This window comes from Eulemur rufifrons, chromosome 2 (genome assembly GCF_041146395.1).
Source record: "Eulemur rufifrons isolate Redbay chromosome 2, OSU_ERuf_1, whole genome shotgun sequence".
Lineage (NCBI taxonomy): Eukaryota > Metazoa > Chordata > Mammalia > Primates > Lemuridae > Eulemur > Eulemur rufifrons.
Genome location: NC_090984.1, coordinates 5215033 through 5235314, shown reverse-complemented (window position 1 = coordinate 5235314; position 20282 = coordinate 5215033). Strand labels below are relative to the sequence as shown.

The 20282-nt window shown below is 40.8% G+C and overlaps 1 protein-coding gene and 2 pseudogenes across 1 annotated transcript; 1 reads left to right on the top strand and 2 right to left on the bottom strand.

Moving 5' to 3' along the window:
* LOC138399495 (cytochrome P450 4F2-like) overlaps positions 1 to 20282 on the bottom strand; it is an 859494-nt pseudogene that overhangs the window by 219674 nt on the left and 619538 nt on the right.
* Positions 156 to 1085, top strand: LOC138399429 (olfactory receptor 7A17-like). Its single transcript, XM_069493851.1, has one exon. The coding sequence runs from the start codon at positions 156 to 158 to the stop codon at positions 1083 to 1085; it is 930 nt and encodes a 309-aa protein (XP_069349952.1).
* LOC138380887 (olfactory receptor 7A17-like) lies at positions 4757 to 5669 on the bottom strand (annotated as a pseudogene).

The following is a 20282-nucleotide window of genomic DNA, read 5'->3' as shown; positions in this document are numbered from 1 at the left end:
AAGATACTTACAATTTTACTTGTCAAAGATAATAAAAATTTAAAAACAGAAATTAACTTTTGACTTTAAAATATAAGTGATAGCACTTCTGACAGGTTTGTAATGCACGCTTGTGTCATGCTCTCCTTCTCACTTTTAGTTTTCCCATCAACCAGATGGAGCCAGAAAATGATACACGCATTTCAGAATTTCTTCTGCTGGGATTTTCAGAGGATCCAGAACTGCAGCCCGTCCTCTTTGGGCTGTTCCTGTCCATGCACCTGATCACTGTGCTCGGGAACCTGCTCATCATCCTGGCCGCAGTCTCAGACTCCCACCTGCACAGCCCCATGTACTTCTTCCTCTCCAACCTGTCCTTTTCTGACATCTGCTTGGTCTCGACCACTGTCCCACAGATGCTGGCGAATGTGCAGACACACAGCAAAGTCATATCCTACGCAGGCTGCGTCACCCAGATGGACTTCTTTGTACTCTTTGTAGGGTTGGACAGCTTCCTCCTGACCGTGATGGCTTATGACCGGTTTGTGGCCATCTGCCACCCACTGCACTACGTGGTCACCATGAACCCCAGGCTCTGTGGGCTGCTGGTGCTGCTGTCTTGGATCATGAGTGCCCTGAGTTCCTTGTTAGAAAGCTTAGTGGTGCTGTGGGTGTGCTTCTGTCTGGACTTGGAAATCCCCCACTTTTTCTGTGAACTTAATGAGATAATCCACCTGGCCTGTTCTGACACCTTTCTTATTGACATGGTGATGTATTTCTCAGCTCTACTGCTGGGTGGTGGTTCCCTGGCTGGGATCCTTTACTCTTACTCTAAGATAGTTTCCTCCGTACGTGCAATCTCCTCGGCTCAGGGGAAGTATAAAGCATTTTCCACCTGTGCATCTCACCTCGCGGTTGTCTCCTTATTTTACTGCACAAGCCTCGGGGTGTACTTGAGTTCTGCTGCTACACACAACTCACACTTCAGCGCAACAGCCTCGGTGATGTACACGGCGGTCACTCCCATGCTGAACCCCTTCATCTACAGCCTGAGGAATAAAGACATAAAGAGGGCTCTGAAGCAGTTCTTCAGAGCGAAGCAGTAAAAAAATACCATTTTGCAAGAAGTGTGTGTGATTTCAGTACTCTAAGCTCTAGAGCCTGAAATGGTGATTCATGAGTCAGATTGTGCAAGTACAATTTGCTCCTTCTAGTTATTTTCTGATATTTCAACTTCTTTGATCTTAGCTGCATTATAGAATTTAATGTATTCTTATATAAAGATTACTGCTCTAGGATATCCAACTGATTTTTGCATTATTTTCAAATTACAGGTCAAAAGGATTTGGAGATTCCTATTCATCTCACACTGTATTAACCCTATATGATCAACTGCATTTGAGAAGTTATAAGATCATTTGTATAATTTTATTGTAGATAAATATCTAATACCACAGACTTTCACTTTTGAGTTTGTCATTCCTGTCTCTTTCTTTTTTTATTTCAGCATATTACAGAGGTACAAATGCTCTGGTCACATAAATTGTCTTTGCACCACTGAGTCAGAGCTACAAGCATGCCCAGCCCCCAGATACTTTCCTGTTCCAAGATACTCTCTATTTTTGTCTTCTGCTATATGGCTCTTTTTTAAATGTCAGAATATTATGGGGATACACATATTTTGGTTACATAATTTGCTTTTGTACAGTTTGAGACAAAGTTACAAGTTTGCCCATTACCCAGTTAGTGTGCTTTGTGCCCATTAGGTGTGAATTTACCCATCCCCTCCGCACTCCAACCTGCCTGACACCCTATGAATGTTATCTCCATATGTGCACATAAGTTGTGATCAATTAGTACCAGTTTAATGGTGAGTACATGCGATGTTTGTTTTTCCATTCTCGTAATATCTCACGTAGAAGAATGGGCTCAGGCTCCATCCAGGATAATACAAGAGGTACTAGATCACCGTATTTTATGGCCGAGTAGAACTCCATGGTACACATATACCACATTTTATTAATCCACTCACATATTGATGGGCATTTGGGTTGTTGCCACATCTTTGCAATTGTGAATTTTTCTGCTATATACGCTTGAGTGCAGATTTTTTTTTTTTTTTTTGTAGAATGTCATTTTTCCCTTTGGGTAAATACCCAGTAGTGGGATTGCTGGATCAAATGGTAGTTCTACTTTTAGTCCTTCGACGTATCTCCATACTACCATCCACAGAGGTTGCACTAGTCTGCAGTCCCACCAGCAGTGTATGAGTGTTTCTATCTCTCCACATCCATGCCAGCATTTGCTGTTTTTGGTAAAAGCCATTCTCACTGGAGACAAGTGATGTCTCATTGTGGTTTTGATTGTCATTCCTTGTCCTATCATACCTAACAGCTCATCCTGTGTTTTATAGCTGTCATGACATTTTATTGTCCTGATTAGCACCTGTCCTCTATTCAGCTCTGTTCCTACAGTGCCTGCTACATTCCTTAGCACAGAGTAGGAAGGCAAAATTTGGTCATCAAATACATATACCAAGTGTAGTCTATACAGAAAGAAAAACGTACAATGAATCAACTGACTTCATATGGCCCTAGATTCAGAGATGACGTTAATAATGACTGGTAAAAGTTTCAGTCAGATGTTGAATTATTATGGACAATTTGTTTTGATGATGCACATTATTCATTGAAGTGTGGAAGCTTGGTGTCCATGTGTAAGGAGGTTTGTTCATCCAAGTAAATGTTTTGGTGTCATAGTCTATATTGTTTCATTGTGTCATCTTGCTGTTTCCACTTAAAGTTTTCCAGTGCCACCCACAAATATGACTCCTTCCATTGTTCTAACAAATATATTCTTTGTTAAAAATATTTTTCATAAGCATTTGAGTGCAGGTAAGTGAACAATATGTGTATCCACACTATCATCAGCTGTGTTTTTTTTTTTTTTCGCTTTTATATTCTAAATTCTCCCAAATCTTCATGATCAAAGTATGACTTATATAATACCTTCAGTTTCTTCCCATTATTGCCTCTGGGAATAGAGACTTCTCTCCGAGTTAGAATTTGTTCCTGCAGAAACATATATGTCCTTCCAAATTCGCCTCAACATCTAGAATCAATCTAAACTTATTTTTCTGTAAACTAGAACATGAACCTCAACATTGAAATGGAAGAAACTGACCACAAATTGGCTCAGGACAGAAGTGCTCTACTGCCACACACGACAACGTGAATGAACCTTAGAAACACAATCCAGAGACTCACGGCTAAATACAGTCTCCTGGGGAGGCCACCCGCTCCACGGTCTCCTTAGGCACTAATGGCATTATACTAAACAAATTGATTTTAGGATGTCTTCATACACAGCAATAGTTAACTAAGACAATAATTGAAGCAAACAGAACTGGGGGCAATGATAATAATCTGCCATTTTTATCTTTGGCATTTGTTCTGATATTTGAAGACAGCATCCATAATTAGTTTGTGATTCAACTTTATTTCAGATAACTGCATTCAAAAGTGACTACACGGAGAGTTCCTCCCAGGTTACAAGGAGCGGTTGGGAGGAAATGCACGTTTGTGCAGGAGAGGTTGTGAGCCTGAGTCACATGAGTGGCCAGGAATTCAAACGCACTTGTGGGCCCTCCTTTAAGCATGAAGACTGAAGAGGTTCCTGAGGCTAAGAGAAATATAATGGAAGGTATTGGTATTGTTCATTCATTGCCCCTTTAGTGATGATGACAAAATTTAGAAAAGGGGGTGATATGTCATCGATGGCAAAACAAAGAGCCATTGTTTTAGGTAGCACTGGATGTTTTCAAGCAGAAACAGAAAGATAATTCAATAAAAATTAAAACCCACGAACCGAACCGACACCCCACTGAATAAACCCTCACACATGGACACCGATCCTTCATACTTCAACAGGGGGCTGTGCAACTTAAAAAGGAAATATTTTGCATAATAATGCAATGTGTGATTTAAAACTTTGCTTCATCATCTTTGAGGTCCTCTGTCACTCTGTAGCCACATTAGGTGAATCTACTTGTTCAAATTTGTCCTTTGTGTAGACTCCAGTTGGAGACATGTCATGAAGAACCAGTTTTTTCCAGTGACTGTGGTGAGCTCTGTGGACATGAGCAAGAGAACAAGACCCCAACGAGAGAATAAAACTCAGCGACTAGTTATAAAATACTAACATGCTAAAGTCTGCATTTCAGGAAAAGAAGTTTAGGAATATAAAAATTGTGGTAGAAGTGCAAGTAAAATACTATGGTTTCAGATTTTCTTATACTATAAAATTATTTAGGTGTCCTCAGTTGCTAAGTGTATTTTTTTCCCAAAGGAGCAGTACAACTCATGAATATTCCTTTAGTAAAACTTAAGGAAGAAATGTGGTATGACACATGCCACGTGAGAAGAAATTATACTTTAAAAAATCCATGTTGTCTTATGATATGAATAGGAATTTCCAGGTATTTCTGATCCAAGGTTGGGAATAACATTGGGGGAAAAAAATAGGAAAACAACAAAAGAAAAAATAATCAGATATCAGAATGAGCAGAAAGCCTAAGGAAGTACGTTATTTCAATTGCATAGAGATGTCAATGTCAAAAAAAAAAAACAAAAATGGAAATTGCAGGAAATAAATAGAAGAAATAGTTCTACTTTCACAATCTGACCAAAGAATCGCAGTTTCTGGCTCCAAGGCTTTGAGCCCTACAATCACGGCTGCTTCTTCAGTTGCAATACAATTGGCCCCTTTCTAGTTTCCCTCAGAAGAATCGTTTCAGAGCCCTCTTTATGTCTTTATTCCTCAGGCTGTAGATGAAGGGGTTCAGCATGGGAGTGACCACCGTGTACATCACCGAGGCTGTTGCGCTGGAGTGTGAGTTGCGTGTAGCAGCAGAGCTGAGGTACACCCCGAGGCTTGTGCAGTAAAATAAGGAGACAACCGCGAGGTGAGATGCACAGGTGGAAAATGCTTTATACTTCCCCTGGTGTGAGGAGATTGCACGTACGGAAGAAACAATCTTAGAGTATGAGTAAAGGATCCCAGCCAGGGTACAACCAGCCAACAGCACAGCCGCAAAATAAATCACCAAGTGATTGAGAAATGTATCAGGACAGGCAAGGTGGACCACCTGATTAAGTTCACACAAAAAGTGAGGGATTTCCAAGTCTGTACAGAAGGACAGCTGCACCACCATTAAGCTTTGTAAGAGAGAATGCAGAGCACTGATGATACCAGATACTAGAACCAGCAGTCCACAGAGCCAGGGGTTCATGATGACCGTGTAGTGCAGGGGGTGACAGATGGCCATAAAAGGGTCATAGGCCATCACAGTCAGGAGGAAGTCATCTAACCCTGCAAAAAGCAATAAAAAGTACATCTGGGCGATGCAGCCTGCATAACTAATGACTTTGAGCCTGAATGCTCACCAGCATCTTCGGGATGCTTGTGGAGGTGAAACAGATGTCTACAAAGGACAGGACAGAGAGGAAGAAGTACATGGGCGTGTGGAGGTGGGAGCCTGAGATGAATGCCAGGATGATGAACAGGTTCCCAAACACAGTGATCAGATACATGGCCAGGAACAGCCCAAATATGAGGGGCTGCTATTCTGGTTTCTCTGAAAATCCCAGAAGAAAAAATTCTGAAATCCATGTATTATTTCTTGGCCCCATGTGTTCGCTGTGGCTAGCAGTGAAGAGAAAAATAACATGATTTTTTTCTTGCTGATTTGCTTGAGTTCTTTATAGATTCCAGTTATCAGTCCTTTATCAGATGTATAGCATGCAAATATTTTCTCCCATTATGTAGGTTGTCTATTCACTCTAATGATTGCTTCCTTGGCTGTGCAGAAGCTTTTTAATTTGATCAGGTTTGATTTATTTATTTCTGTTGTTGCCTTGACTGCTTTTGGGGTCTTCTTCATAAATTCTTTGCCTGGATCAATGTAAAAAGTGGGCAAAAGACATGAAAAGATACTTTTCAAAAGAAGATAGACTAATGGCCAACAAACATATGAAAAAGTGCTCAACATTTCTAATCATCAGGGAAATGCAAATCAAAACCAGAAGGAGATATCACCTAACTCCAGTGAGAATGGCTCTTATCAAAAACTCCCAAAACAACAAATGCTGGTGTGGATGTGGAGAGATAGGAACACTCATAAACTGCTGGTGGGACTGCAAACTAGTACAACCTCTGTGGAAAGTAGTATGGCAATACCTCAAAGGACTAAAAGTAGACTTAACATTTGATCCAGCAATCCCACTACTGGGTATTACCCAAAGGAAATAAAGACATCCTATAAAAAAGACACTTGCACTCGAATGTTTATAGCAGCACAATTCACAATTGCAAAGATAGGAGTCTCATTTTGGAGTATACGACATCAGGTACCCCTGTTCTGAGGGCTGTTCATGCCCCACAAAACCCACACACACACACACACACACACACGCGCACAAAGATGAACACCACACATTAGCCTCCTGGAGCATGTTCCCACCATGTCCTTCTCGCCCCCTGCCATGCCGATTAGGAAAAGAATGGACACAAGGCAAACTATCAACATCAGATGATATTTCCCCTAATGAATGTAGACAGACAAATTCCAGATAACTTCCCATGGATGTCCCATCAATGCTCCATTACAATATGACCATTTTGTGCCCTGGATTTAAAGAAGCATTTAAAAAATCTGCTCAATATAAACAGAGAGAAAGCTAAAATGAGCAAGGGGGGAGGAAAAATACTTAATATACTTAGGTGGTCCCTGAGAAACTGTAAGAAAGAGAAAGCTTCCTGGACTCTGTAGCCATTCCAACTCTAGTTTTATCCCCTTGGTTTGGAGAATAAGTAACAAAGCAACAAAATATTTATCTGAAAGAGAAAAGAGGGATTTCTATACAATGTCAAGTCACCTTGCAGATTGAACACTGCAGTAGAAAATGAGCAATGGGAGTAAACACACCAGTTCACAAAAGGAAATATACAAAACAATAGCAAAAGTAGAGAATTTGAAAAGATGAAACAGTCAAAGATTTTAATAAATGATATTAACTGCAAATCTTATGGAAATCAGAAAACCTGGTTTTGAATCTTTATTTATTTATTTATTTATTATTTTTTATTTTTTTGTTTTTCAGCTCATTATGGGGGTACAAAAGTTCAGGCTATATATATTGCCCATACCTCCCCATCCCCCTGAGTCTGAGCTTCAAGCGTGTCCATTCCCTAGACAGTGCACATCGCACTCATCATGTAGGTGTGCACCCAACCCCTCCCCCCACCCCATCCCCCCAGTCAGAACTTCAAGCGTGTCCATTCCCCAGGCAGTGCGCATCGCACTCATCAAGTAGGTATACACCCATCCCTTCCACCCAGCCCTGACCTCTGTCCAGTACCCAATTGGTGTTATTCCCAAATGTGCACTTAGGTGATGATCAGGGAAACCAGTTTGCTGGTGAGTACATGTGGTGCTTATTTTTCCATTCTTGGGATACTTCACTTAATAGAATGGGTTCCAACTCTCTCCAGGAGAACCAAAGAGATGCCATATCGCCATTATTTCTAATAGCTGAGTAATATTCCATGGTATACATATATCACATTTTGCTAATCCATTCATGAGTTGATGGGCATTTGGGTTGTTTCCACATCTTTGCGATTGTGAATTGTGCTGCTATAAACATTCGGGTGCAGGTGTCTTTTTTATAGAATGACTTTTGTTCTCTTGGGTAGATGCCCAATAATGGGATTGCTGGATCAAATGGTAGGTCTACTTGAATCTGTTTAAGGTATCTCCACATTGCTTTCCACAGGGGTTGCACTAGTTTGCAGCCCCACCAGCAGTGTATGAGTGTTCCTGTCTCTCCACATCTACGCCAACATGTATAGTTTTGGGACTTTTTGATAAAGGCCATTCTCACTGGAGTTAAGTGATATCTCATTGTGGTTTTGATTTGCATTTCCCTGATGATTAGAGATGTTGAACACTTTTTCATATGTTTGTTAGCCATTTTTATATCTTCTTTTGAAAAATTTCTATTCATGTCCTTTGCCCACTTTTTGATAGGGTTGTTCGATTTTTTCTTACCGATTTTCCTGAGTTCTAAATAGATTCTTGTTATCAGTCCTTTATCTGATGTGTAGTATGCGAAAATTTTTTCCCATTCTGTAGGTTGTCTGTTTACTCTCGTGACTGTTTCTTTGGCTGTGCAGAAGCTTTTTAATTTGATCAGGTCCCATTTATTTATTTTTGTTGTTGCTGTGATTGCCTTACAAGTCTTCTTCATAAATTCTTTGCCTAGGCCAATGTCTGTAAGAGTCTTTCCTACATTTTCTGCTAGAATTCTAATAGTTTCTGACCTAAGGTTTAAGTCTGTTAACCACTGTGATTTGCTTTTTGTGAGAGGTGAAAGCTGTGGGTCCTGTTTTAGTCTTCTACATGTGGATATCCAGTTTTCCCAGCACCATTTATTAAATAAGGAATCTTTTCCCCAGAGTATGTTTTTGTCTGCTTTGTCAAAGATTAGATGAGGATGGTTTTATATTTGGATTTTCTATTCTGTTCCACTGGTCTGTGTCCCTGCACTTGTGCCAATACCAGGCAGTTTTAATAATCACAGCCTTGTAGTATAGTTTGAAGTCTGGCAAATTAATACCTCCCATTTTGTTTTTGTTGCTTAAGATTGCTTTTGCTAAACGGGGTCTTCTCTGGTTCCATACAAAGCATAAAATTATTTTTTCTATATCTGTGAAAAATGATGTTGGTAATTTAATAGGGATTGCATTGAATCTGTAGATCACTTTGGGCAGTATAGACATTTTAACAATGTTGATTCTACCGATCCATGAGCATGGTATGATTTTCCACCTATTTACATGTTCTGCGATTTCCTTCCTCAGTGTTTCATAGTTCTCCCTGTAGAGGTGTTTTACCTCCTTAGTTAAATATATTCCTACGTATTTTATTTTCTTTGTTGCTATTTTGAAGGGCATTGAGTCCTTAATTTGGTTCTCTGTTTGACTGTTATTGGCATATATGAATGCCTTTGATTTGTGTGTATTGATTTTGTATCCTGAGACTTTAGTGAATTCATTGACCAATTCCAGGAGTCTCTTGGTTGAATCCTTGGGGTTTTCTAGATATAACATCATATCATCAGCAAAAAGTGAGAGTTTGATCTCTTCTGTCCCTATTTGGACTCCCTTGATTCTGCTCTCTCGCCTGATAGCTCTCGCAAGGACTTCCAATACTATGTTGAAAAGTAATGGAGACAGTGGGCAGCCCTGTCTGGTTCCAGTTCTAAGTGGGAGTGCTTTCAATTTTTCCCCATTCAGAATGATGTTGGCTGTGGGTTTGTCATATATGGCTTGTATCATTTTTAGGTAGGTTCCATCTATGCCTATTTTGTTAAGCGTTCTTCTCATAAAAGGGTGTTCAACTTTGTCAAATGCTTTTTCTGCATCTACTGAGAGGATCATAGGGTTTTTGTTTTTGCTTCTATTTATGTGGTGAATTACATTTATAGATTTACGTATGTTGAACCACCCCTGCATCTCTGGGATGAATCCCATTTGGTCGTGGTGGATTATTTTTTTGATAAGCACTTGGATTCGATTTGCTAGGATTTTATTGAGAATTTTTGCATCTATATTCATAAGAGAAATTGGTCTGTAGTTTTCTTTTTTTTTTGTTGCATCCTTTCCTGGTTTTGGTATCAGGATTATGTTGGCTTGGTAAAAGTGTTGGGGAGAATCCCATCCTTCTCTATATTGGAGAATAGTTTATGTAGGATGGGCACCAGTTCTTCTTTGTAGGTATGGTAAAATTCAGGTTTGAACCCATCTGGTCCAGGGCTTTTCTTTTTGGGAAGGTTTTTTATTGCTGTTTCGATTTCAGATCTAGATATCAGTCTATTCAGGAATTCTATTTCTTCCTGGTTGAGCCTGGGAAGGCTGTGTGTTTCTAAGAATTTGTCCATTTCCTCCAGGTTTTCTAGTTTATGTGCATAAAGATTTTTGTAGAATTCATAGATGATATCATGTATCTCTGTGGCATCAGTCATGATTTCTCCTTTCTTGTTCCTGATGGAGGTTATAAGAGTTTTTTCTTTTCTGCTCTTGGTTAGCCTAGCCAGAAGTGTGTCAATTTTGTTTATTTTTTCAAAGAACAAACTTTTTGTTTTATTAATCTCCCTTATGGCTTGATTTTTGTCCTTTTCATTTAGTTCTGATTTAATCTTAATAATTTCTCTCCTTCTGCTGGGTTTGGGGTCAGTCTGTTCTTCCTTCTCCAACTCTTTGAGTCTATTCATTAGATTGTCTATTTGTAAGTTTTCTGTCTATTTGGTATAGGCATTTATGGAAATAAATTTTCCTCTCAGGACTGCTTTAGCTGTGTCCCACACATTTTGATAAGTTGTATCTCCTTTGTCGTTTAATTCAAAGAATCTTTTGATTTCAGACTTGATTTCTTCATTTATAAAATGATTGTTCAGGAGAAGGTTATTTAGCTTCCATGACTTTGAGTAGAAATGAGGATTTCTGTTAGGGTTCATTGTTACTTTTATTCCACTGTGATCTGAGTAGATGCATGGTATAATTTCTATATTTTTAAATTTTTTAAGACATGCTTTATGTCCTAGGATATGGTCAATCTTAGAGAATGTCCCATGAGCTGATGAGAAGAAAGTATATTCAGTGGATTTTGGTTAGAATGTCCTGTAGGTGTCAGTCAGGCCCATTTGTTCTAGCATTCTATTTAAGTCCATTATTTCTTTGTTTATTTTTTGTTTGGAGGATCTGTCCTGTACTGTCAGCGGCATGTTAAAATCTCCAGCTACTAAAGTGTTATTATGTATCACTTGGTTCAGAGCAAGTAGGGTTTGCTTTATGAATCTGGGTGCACCTAGGTTGGGTGCATATATATTAAGTACAGTTATGTCTTCTTGTTGAATTGTACCCTTCACCAGTATACAGTAACCATATTTGTCTTTCATTACTTTTGTTGATTTAAAAACTAAGTTATTGGAGATTAAAACCGCCACGCCAGCTTTCTTTTGGATTCCATTTGCTTGAAATATTGATTTCCACCCTTTTATTTTCAGTCTAAATGCATCCTTGTAGGTTAGATGAGTTTCCTGAAGACAGCAGATACTTGGCTTATATTTTTTATCCATTGGGCCAGTCTATGTCTCTTGAGTGGGGAATTCAATCCATTCACATTTAATGAGAGAACTGATAAGTGAGACAGATTGCTGTTCCTCATGTTAGGTTGAATTTCATTGATCTGTTTTCTCTCTTGAGCCATTGTGATAACTGGGTTTTTATCTTTATCTCTTGATTAGTTTTACATTCGTGGGTCCTTCTTGTGCTGGACCATGTGTAACTCTGTTTTGAGTACTTCTTGGAGAGCTGGTCTTGTCTTGGTGAGTTCTCTGAGTTTTTGTTTATCTGAGAATGTCTTAATTTCACCTTCATATATAAAACTGAGCTTAGCTGGGTACAGGATTCTAGGCTGGGCATTATTCTGTTTCAGAAGAGTGAGAATGGGGCTCCAATCTCTTCTTGCTTGTAAGGTTTCAGCTGAGAAATCTGGCGTGATTCGGGTGGACTTTCCTTTGTATGTTACTTGTTTCTTTCTCCTTACAGCTCGAAGAAGGGCCTCTTTAGTGGATATTTTGGTCAGTCTGATAACTGCATGACGTGGTGTCTTCCTATTTGGTATGAATCTCCCAGGGGTTCTTTGAGCTTCTTGAACCTGTATATCTAGAGATTTGGCAAGGCCTGGGAAATTTTCCTCAATTATATCTTCAAATAGTTTATCCAACCCTTGCTTATTGTCTTCTTCACCCTCAGGAATGCCGATAACTCTCATGTTAGGCTTCTTCACATAATCCCACATTTCTTGTAGACTCTGGTCTTTTCTCTTGTTTCCTTGCTGTATCTCTGTGACTGACTTATTTAATTGGAAAGTGTTATCTTTGCTCTCTGAGATTCTTTCTGCTGTTTGATCTACCCTGCTCTTGAGACTTTCCACTGTGTTTTGTAGCTCCCTGAATAAATTCTTCATTTCCAGGAGTTCAGTTTGATTTTTCTTCAATATTTTAATTTCTTTGGTGAATTTTTCTTCCAAGTCCTGGATCTTTTTTGTGGTTTCTTTGTGTTGATTATCCATTTTTTCTTGCATGCTGTTCAGCGTGTTTATGATCCATGTTTGAAATTCTTCCTGTGACATGTTGCTATTTTGAATCTGGTTTGTGTTAATTGGTGGCGAACTAGTAATCCTCTTTGAGGGTGAGGTTTCATCTTGATTCTTTATACTTCCAGAGTTCTTTCACTGAGCCCTTCCCATCTGGGTGAATCCTTAAGATCCCTTCTTTCAGCTTTAGTCTGGATAGGGGCACACCGTGAGCGCCAGGTGAGCTGCCTCCTCTGTCGCTAGGGGGAGCCCTTCGCGTGTTGTTCAGGATTTTGCTACCTCCGCTGGCGGGGGGGTGCTCCTCTTCCTCTCCCGAGGTGGTTTCCATCTCTCTCTGCGAGAAAGACAGTGGATAGGGGGAGGGGAGGGGCGTCCTGTTCGCCCCAGCCGCTGCAGTTCCCACGGGCGATGGTCCGCCCCACCCCAATGTCTGCAAGGTCCACGCTCCACTCCCTCGCGACTGGGGAACCACTCAGTGTTCACACAAAGGCTGAGCTCCTAGTCGGTCCGTGGACTAGGGAAGGGAGCCGCCTGGTACCCAATGGCTCCGCAGGGTTTAGGCTGCAAAACCCGACAATGGCGGCCGCCGGTCTGCAGCACTGTCACTGGGGTTGAACGCTCAGCCACCGGCAGAGGCCAGAGGAGCCGGGCCGGGAGAATCCAGCCGCCCGCCTAAACGAGACAGATCGGCGTCTGCTCGAGCCGGGACCGAGGCAGCCCCGCAGCCCGCGTATAGGAGACAGTTGCTCGGCGCCTGGGCCGCGCACAGCGCTCCAGGGTCCAAAATGCCTCCCGCCAATGTCTCCTCTGCAGAGCCCACGTCTCCCGTGGCGATTCTGCGCCGACTTCGGGCAGATCCCCAATTGAGTGGGTGTGGAGGTCAGAGGGGGAACAAGATGCTTTCCTGTGGGGCTGAACCCACCCCACTCTCTGGTGAGGTGGGTACAGCCATCCCGCGCTCCCTTCTCTAATGACCGTCCGCACTCTCCAGATTTTTGCGATTTCTTTCCCGATCACCTCAGTCCTTTCTCGCTCTCTCTCTGTCCCACGTTGATTCTCCGTGGGTTCACACCGCCGTTCTTGTGGGGGAGTGAACCTAGCGTTGTGGCAGTCAGAGACCCATGCCTTCCACTCCGGGAGCACGAATCCAGGAGGTCACCACCATTCCGCCATCTTCCTTTTTTCCCAAATTTTGTAACCAAAACCTGTGTATCTCCGTAATAGTCTGTAATTCAAAAAAAGTTAAAAACTCCTTTAAAATTTGATGGAACCCTTTTTTATGATTTAATGACTTCTTTTTTTTTTCCCCCAATGGATCATGCCAAACCTGTAGGAGTTGTTATTGGGAATGTGATTAGAATAATTTGTGTAATAAAGCCCTTCATAGCTTAAAAAAAAATAAAACTCTTGGAACAGGGACTGGAAACTTGTAAATACTCAACAAATGAGAGTAACAATAGCTAAAATCTATTAAGGACTTCCACATGTCAAGCACTTGTGCTGTTTTATATGCCTTGGGTTCATTTTATCATCATGATCACTATTTTTTTTGATTTAATGAATGAAATATTTATAGCAATGCAGCAATAATAATTAACATGAACAGGTGATCACTAGATGTTAGAGACTATTAAAAAACTGTCAATGCATGATATCTTTGGATTTAACCCTCATATTTTATTCAAAAATATTTATGGTAATTATTTAAAAAAATTGAGACATAATTGTACATATTTACGGGGTCCGTGTGATATTTTGATATAAGCATACAATGCGTAATGATCACATCAGGGTAATTGGAATATCTATCACCTCAAATGTTTATCTTGTTGAGAACATTTCAAATGTTCTCTTCTGGCTGTTTTGAAATATACAATACATTACTGTTAACTGTAGACACACTACAAACACTGGAACTTACTCCTTTTGTCTGACTGTATTTTTATACCTATTAATCAACCTCTCTTCATCCCTCCCCCTCTCCCTACCCTTCCCAGCCTCTGATAACCATCATTCTACACTTGACCTCCGTGAAATCCCCTTTTTTAGCTCCCACATATGAGTGAGAACATGCAATGTGTGTCTTTGGGTGCCTGGCTTATTTCACTTGGCGTAGTGACCTCTAGGCTCATCCATGTTGCAGCCAATGACAGGATTTCATTCTTAATAGTATTCCATTGTGCGTACACACCACATTTCCTTTACCCAGTCATATGCTGATGAGCACTCAGGTTGATTATATGTCTTGGCTGTTGTGAATAGTGCCACCATAAACACGGAAGTGCAGACATCTCTTTAATACACTGGTTTCCTTTCTTTTGGATATATACACCCAGCAGTGGGGTTGCTGGATCGTAAGACCGATCTAATTTAATCCTCGTAGCAACCCTATGAAGTTGGATATCACTATTATCCTCACTTTACAAAGGTGGAGACGGAGACACAGAGAGATTAAATAAACTAACGTCAGAAGACGTACGCTATGGGCTTGTCAGTGCTAACCACATGGAATCCCAGGGAACGTTTCTTGAATGAATGAATAGATGAATGAATGAATGAATAAGATATTACAGATGAAAGAAAACGGGAGCATCTTTGATAGAGGGAATGAAGGTACTTGTAATGGCTCCAGAAATTCGGCTCAGATGGCTGGGTTAGAAATTTTGGGAGATACTGGGGATCTAAGAGAAGGTTGACCACTGTTCAGGAGGTGAGAGATCCTCAGAATTGGGTTCCGGAAGAGAGAGAGGGGAAGCAAGCTGAGAGGAAGCTAAGAGGAAAAGAAGATGAGAGAAACACAGGAATTGATTGGAATGCTTTAAGTGAATGGACTCTTAGCATCACATTATCCGCACTTGTGCCGACAAAGCTCTTCCTTTGACAGCTCTGCCTGCCCCCATCCACACCTGTTTTCCACACCAGGTGCTCCAAGGGCATTGCTGAGGTTCTAGTTCCCTCGATCCTTTCTTTCCTGGGTAGTGAAGGTTCAATTCAGCTTTGAGGAAGGGCAGGGATGTGGTGTCAGGAGTCCTCTGAGAGGGTCCTGGAAGAGTTGAGCTGTAGGAAAAAGGAGAAAGGGCATATTTACAACGTCTGAGGCCTCAGAGGTTGAATTCTCATGAATGCTCATTAAATTAATTGTTCTATTGTTACTTTAGTCTCTGAGCAATTTGGTTCCTGTGAACCAGGGAACCAAGATAGAAAGGAACTTCTTTTCTGCAGTTTTGGATCTTTGGGAGCATCTTGGATACCAGATAGGTATGTTCCTTCTTCTGGGGCTCTTTGTTTATGATGTTCATTTCTTCTCCCTGGGTTTAACTCCCTTGCTCATTGGACTCTCCCATGAATGTTTTCTCAACATTTAAGATGGAGTTTCTTGGCCAGGTGCAGTGGCTCATGCCTGTAATCCTAGCACTCTGGGAGGCCCAGGCGGGAGGATCGCTTGAGGTCAAGAGTTCAAGACCAGCCTGAGCAAGAGCAAGACCCTATCTCTACTAAAAATAGAAAAAATTAGCCAGGTGACTAAAAATAGAAAACATTTAGCTGGGCATGGTGGCACACACCTGTAGTCCCAGCTACTCAGGAGGCTGAGGCAGGAGGATTTCTTGAGCTTAGGAGTTTGAGGTTGCTGTGAGCAAGGCTGATGCCAAGGCACTCTAGCCAGGGCAACAGAGTGAGACTGTGTCTCAAAGAAAAAAAAAGTGATGGTGTTTCTTTGTCTATCAAAGGCATGAGCACACATTTCAAGACCATCTGATTCCTCAGCACCTTATTTTGGAGTTGTGGACCGGGACCACACACCCAGCTCTGAACAAAACCATTGCAATGACTTTGCCACAAGTTCTATTATTGCTATTGAAGGTGCAAAGTAGAGAGTTTCAGGCACGCAAAAGAGAAGTACAGTGATGGGGGAATTGGTTGGATGCACAGGCAGGACTCTCTAGGTATCTGCATCTTTATAGGTTCAAAACAAACCCATTGGATGGTCCATGTTGTTTCAGTTCAGAGAGTACAAGCCCTCTTTAACAATTCACAAGGAGATGGCTTTTTAGAGCCCAAATCAAACATTACTAAAGCAGTTCTGGAAAATAAGAACAGTAGGACACAGAGCATCCTCTTAGAGTGACTATTTTCAGCCTGAAAGAGTAATCAACAAGATGAAACCTTTTTTTTTTCCACTGGAAGAGAAGACCTGCTATGGGGTTCACAATGCTCATGTGTTCAAGTGTTGCAACATTCACCTGATCAATGCTTTATTCCTGGACTAACCTCCTACTTCTCTTCTCCATAAGTCATTGTTATCCCTTGGTATCCATGGGGGATTGCTTCCAGGACCCCCTGTAAATACCAAAATCTGCTGATGGTGAAGTCCCTTATATAAAATGGGGTAGTATTTGCATATAACCTACGTGCCTTCTCTTGTATCCTTTCAATCATCTCTTGATTACTTATAATTCCTAGCACGATGGAAATGCTATGTAAATAGTTGATGTACTGTATCTTTACAATTTGAATTCCAATGACCTTTACATCTCTTGGTGTCCATGTGTGCCCATTATTTAAGTCCCAATTATTAGAGAGTACACGCGGTATTCGTTTTTCCATTCCTGAGACACTTTGCTTAGAGTAGTGGTCTCTAGTTCTATCCAAGTTGCTGCAAATGACATGATTTCATTGCTTTTTGTGGTTGAGTAGTACTTCGTGATGTATAGAGATCATATTTTCTTAATTCACTCATGAATTGATGAGTACTTATATGGATTCCACATCTTTGCAGATGTGATGTACTGTAGGTGCAGATATACTGCGAGCTTTAAATCTGCTGCTCTGCCCTGCCTCCCTCATTCCCCTGGTTGTCACGGGCTGTGGTGGCAGGGCAGGCTGGCGAGGCAAGGTGTGCACACAGGGCAGGGCTGGCCCACGGGATGGGCACGTGCATGGGAGGCAGCAGGCCTGTAGGGCACAGTGCATGCAGGGCCCAGCACACGTGTGGGACAGAGTAGGCCTGCAGGGTGGGGTGCCTGCACAGGGGTGCAGGGATTGGGGTGACGTTGGTCAGAGGACACATAATTTCACTTACATAGGAAGAATAAGTTCTAGAGATCTATTGTACATCATGGTGACTAAGTTAATAACAATATAGTGTAAACTTGTGTTTTTTGAGATCTGATTTGTGGCCTAGGATGTGATTGATTTTAGAGAATGTTCCATGAGCTGATGAGAATATATATTTGGCTTTATTTGAGTGGAATGTTCTGTAGATGTCTGATAGACCCATTTGTTCTAGAGCTCTGTTTAAGTCTATTGTTTCTTTGCTTATTTTCTGCTTGGAGGATTTGTCCTGTTCAGTCAGTGGGGTGTTGAAATCCCCACCCACTCTGGCATTACTGTTTATCATACTATTTAGATCAAACAGGGTTTGCTTTATGTATCTGGATGCTCCTGTGTTGGGTGCATAAATATTAAGAATTGTTAAGTCTTCTTGTTGGATTTTTCCTTTCACCATTATATAGTGACTATCTTTGTCTTTCTTTACTTTTGTTATTTTAAAGATTATGTTTTCTGATGTAAGAACAGCTACCCCCACTTTCTTTTGGCTTCCATTTGCCTGGAAGTTTGTTTTACAACCCTTGACTTTGAGTCTGAAAGTATCTTTGTGGGTTAGATGCACTTCCTGGACACAGCAGATACTTGGCTTGTGAATGGGATACATAAAAATGGGTGTAGTCAAACAATGGAAGACAATACACCAATAAGAATGGTTGCTCTACAACCAAGTACAATAATAGGGATGAACTCATGAAATAAGGCAGACGTTAAAGAAGACATTGTATGATTCCTCTGTGTAAAATGCAAGAAGAATCAATACTAATGTGTAATGTTAGTATCATAATAGTGGTTACCTGGGTGGTGAGAGAGAGTGCTAGAACGTAGCACAGGTGAGAGAGTTCCTAAGCTGTATTCAATTTGCAGAAATTCATTGAGCTGAATATAATATTTGAATCAAACAATTCCTCCATGTAAAGAATGGGCTACACATGCCTCTATTGATATTATAAGAAATGTCACAGGGGTAGGCGTGACAAGATAGAGCAAAGATCAGTCCTACAGAAGAATGCTCATGCTATGGAGATTGAAAAGACCCAGAAATTGAGACAAGAATAGTGAAGGAGGAGCAGGGTAGGGCTGAGAGAAACCCAAGGACCCTCCACTGTTGAAGAAGGCTCTAGTTGGAGACCTTGCTCATGGCACGTCCATCTCTGTGTTCCTGGAGTTTCTGCAGGAAAAGTCCACCCTTCCCTCCTCTCTACTTCCCTGCATCACTTATGGGGCTCTCCTGCGTCATTAAAATGTTATCAGTGAAACAACAGTTCCCCCAGCTCATTAACCAATGTGTCAGAATAAGATTCATGGACATGATGAGGTATCTAAAAGAAAGAAAACATTTATTTCTTCTTAGTCTAATAGTGGTAAGCTGGAGGGGAGGGTCAGTAAGGGGACATTTATATCTGGGGAGTCTTTATATCTTAGCAGTGGAATTTTCATGGCTTCTTATTAAACATGTCATTTGCTCCTCACTCTGTTCTCCAAGAGATGTATTCAACTGCTGAGGATGGAGGTGGAAGGAATCATTCTTCAAGGTTTGCGTCTTGAAGGATCTAATAAAAGTTCATCCATTGACTTGAAAATTGCATGGTGGTAGACCATTTGCAGAGACGTCCCCTTCACTGCTTTTCTCTATATCCATGACTTTCACAGTGTGACTGTGACTCTTCACGTCGAGAGGTGGAGTCTATTTCTCTACCTCTGAATCTGGGCTACATTTAGGTTAGTTTAGTTTAGTTTTTTTTTTTTTTTTTTAAATTTGCTCTGGCCAATAGAATAAGGTGGAAGTGACAGTATGCCTCAAGGGGTCTAGATGTGTTTCTGCTGATATCTTAATTGTAACCCTGCCTCTGCCATATGGACAAGTCCAGGCTAGCCTGCCGTGACAGGAGAGATTATGTGGAGCTGTGTCCAGTTGTCCCAACCATGGTCTCCCTAGAGCAGCCTACAGACAGAAAACCCCCAAATTTGAGAGAACAAATACAACATTAATAGAACAACTCCAACTGACTCACAGCTGACCAAAGATGCATAGGAGACCAGAAGACTTCTCCAACATAGACTCCCAGGCACTAGAAAAAGCATTATCTTAAACCATTTACTATCAGGATGACTTATTATGCAGTAATATCTTAGTGATACAATAATCAATGCCAGTGGAACTGAGGACATTCAGAATAATCTGCTGCTTCCTTTTTTTTTTTTCTTTTACACTTGTTCTGATATTTGAAGGCAGCATTCATGATTACCTGGTTATTCATGTTTTGTTTTGTTTTTTCCCCAGATAACTGCATGAAAAAGAAACTACAATTAGGATTCCCTTTCAGGAAACCAGGAGGTTGGAAGGATGTGTGCAATTTTGTAGGAAGAACTTGTGACCATGAATCACAAGTCTCCATTCCCAGAGGGATTATTGGATTTCAAGCTTTCGGGTGAGTTGTCTTTGACCACGATGGTTGAAAAGAGTTTAGATCATAAAAGAAGTGAAGAAATTGGTGGTAGAGTAAATACACATATTGCCCACTCACCTGCATTTTAATGCTTATGACACAATCTGTTAAAGGGAAAAATATTTTTCTGGACAAGGTAAAAAGTTCTATTTGCAGCAGCACTGGAATTTTCAAGTAGAAACAGCAAGAGGGTACGATAAAATAATATAGACCATGACAACGAATCCTTCACTTGGATGAGCAAACCTTGTCACATGTGGACACCAAACTTCCACCCTTCGAGGAGTAGACATAAATCATCAAAAACAAATCTTCCATAGTAATTCAATATATGGTTGAAAATTTTATTACATTGTGTTTACAGTCATCTCTGACTATAAAGCCATATGAAGTCAATTGATTCATGCAAATTTTTCTTTCTGTGTAGACAACACTTGGAACATATATTTGAAAAGCAATTTTTGCCTTCCTACTCTTTACCAGGGAATATAGCAGGCACTGTGGACACTGAGCCGAAAGAGGACAGG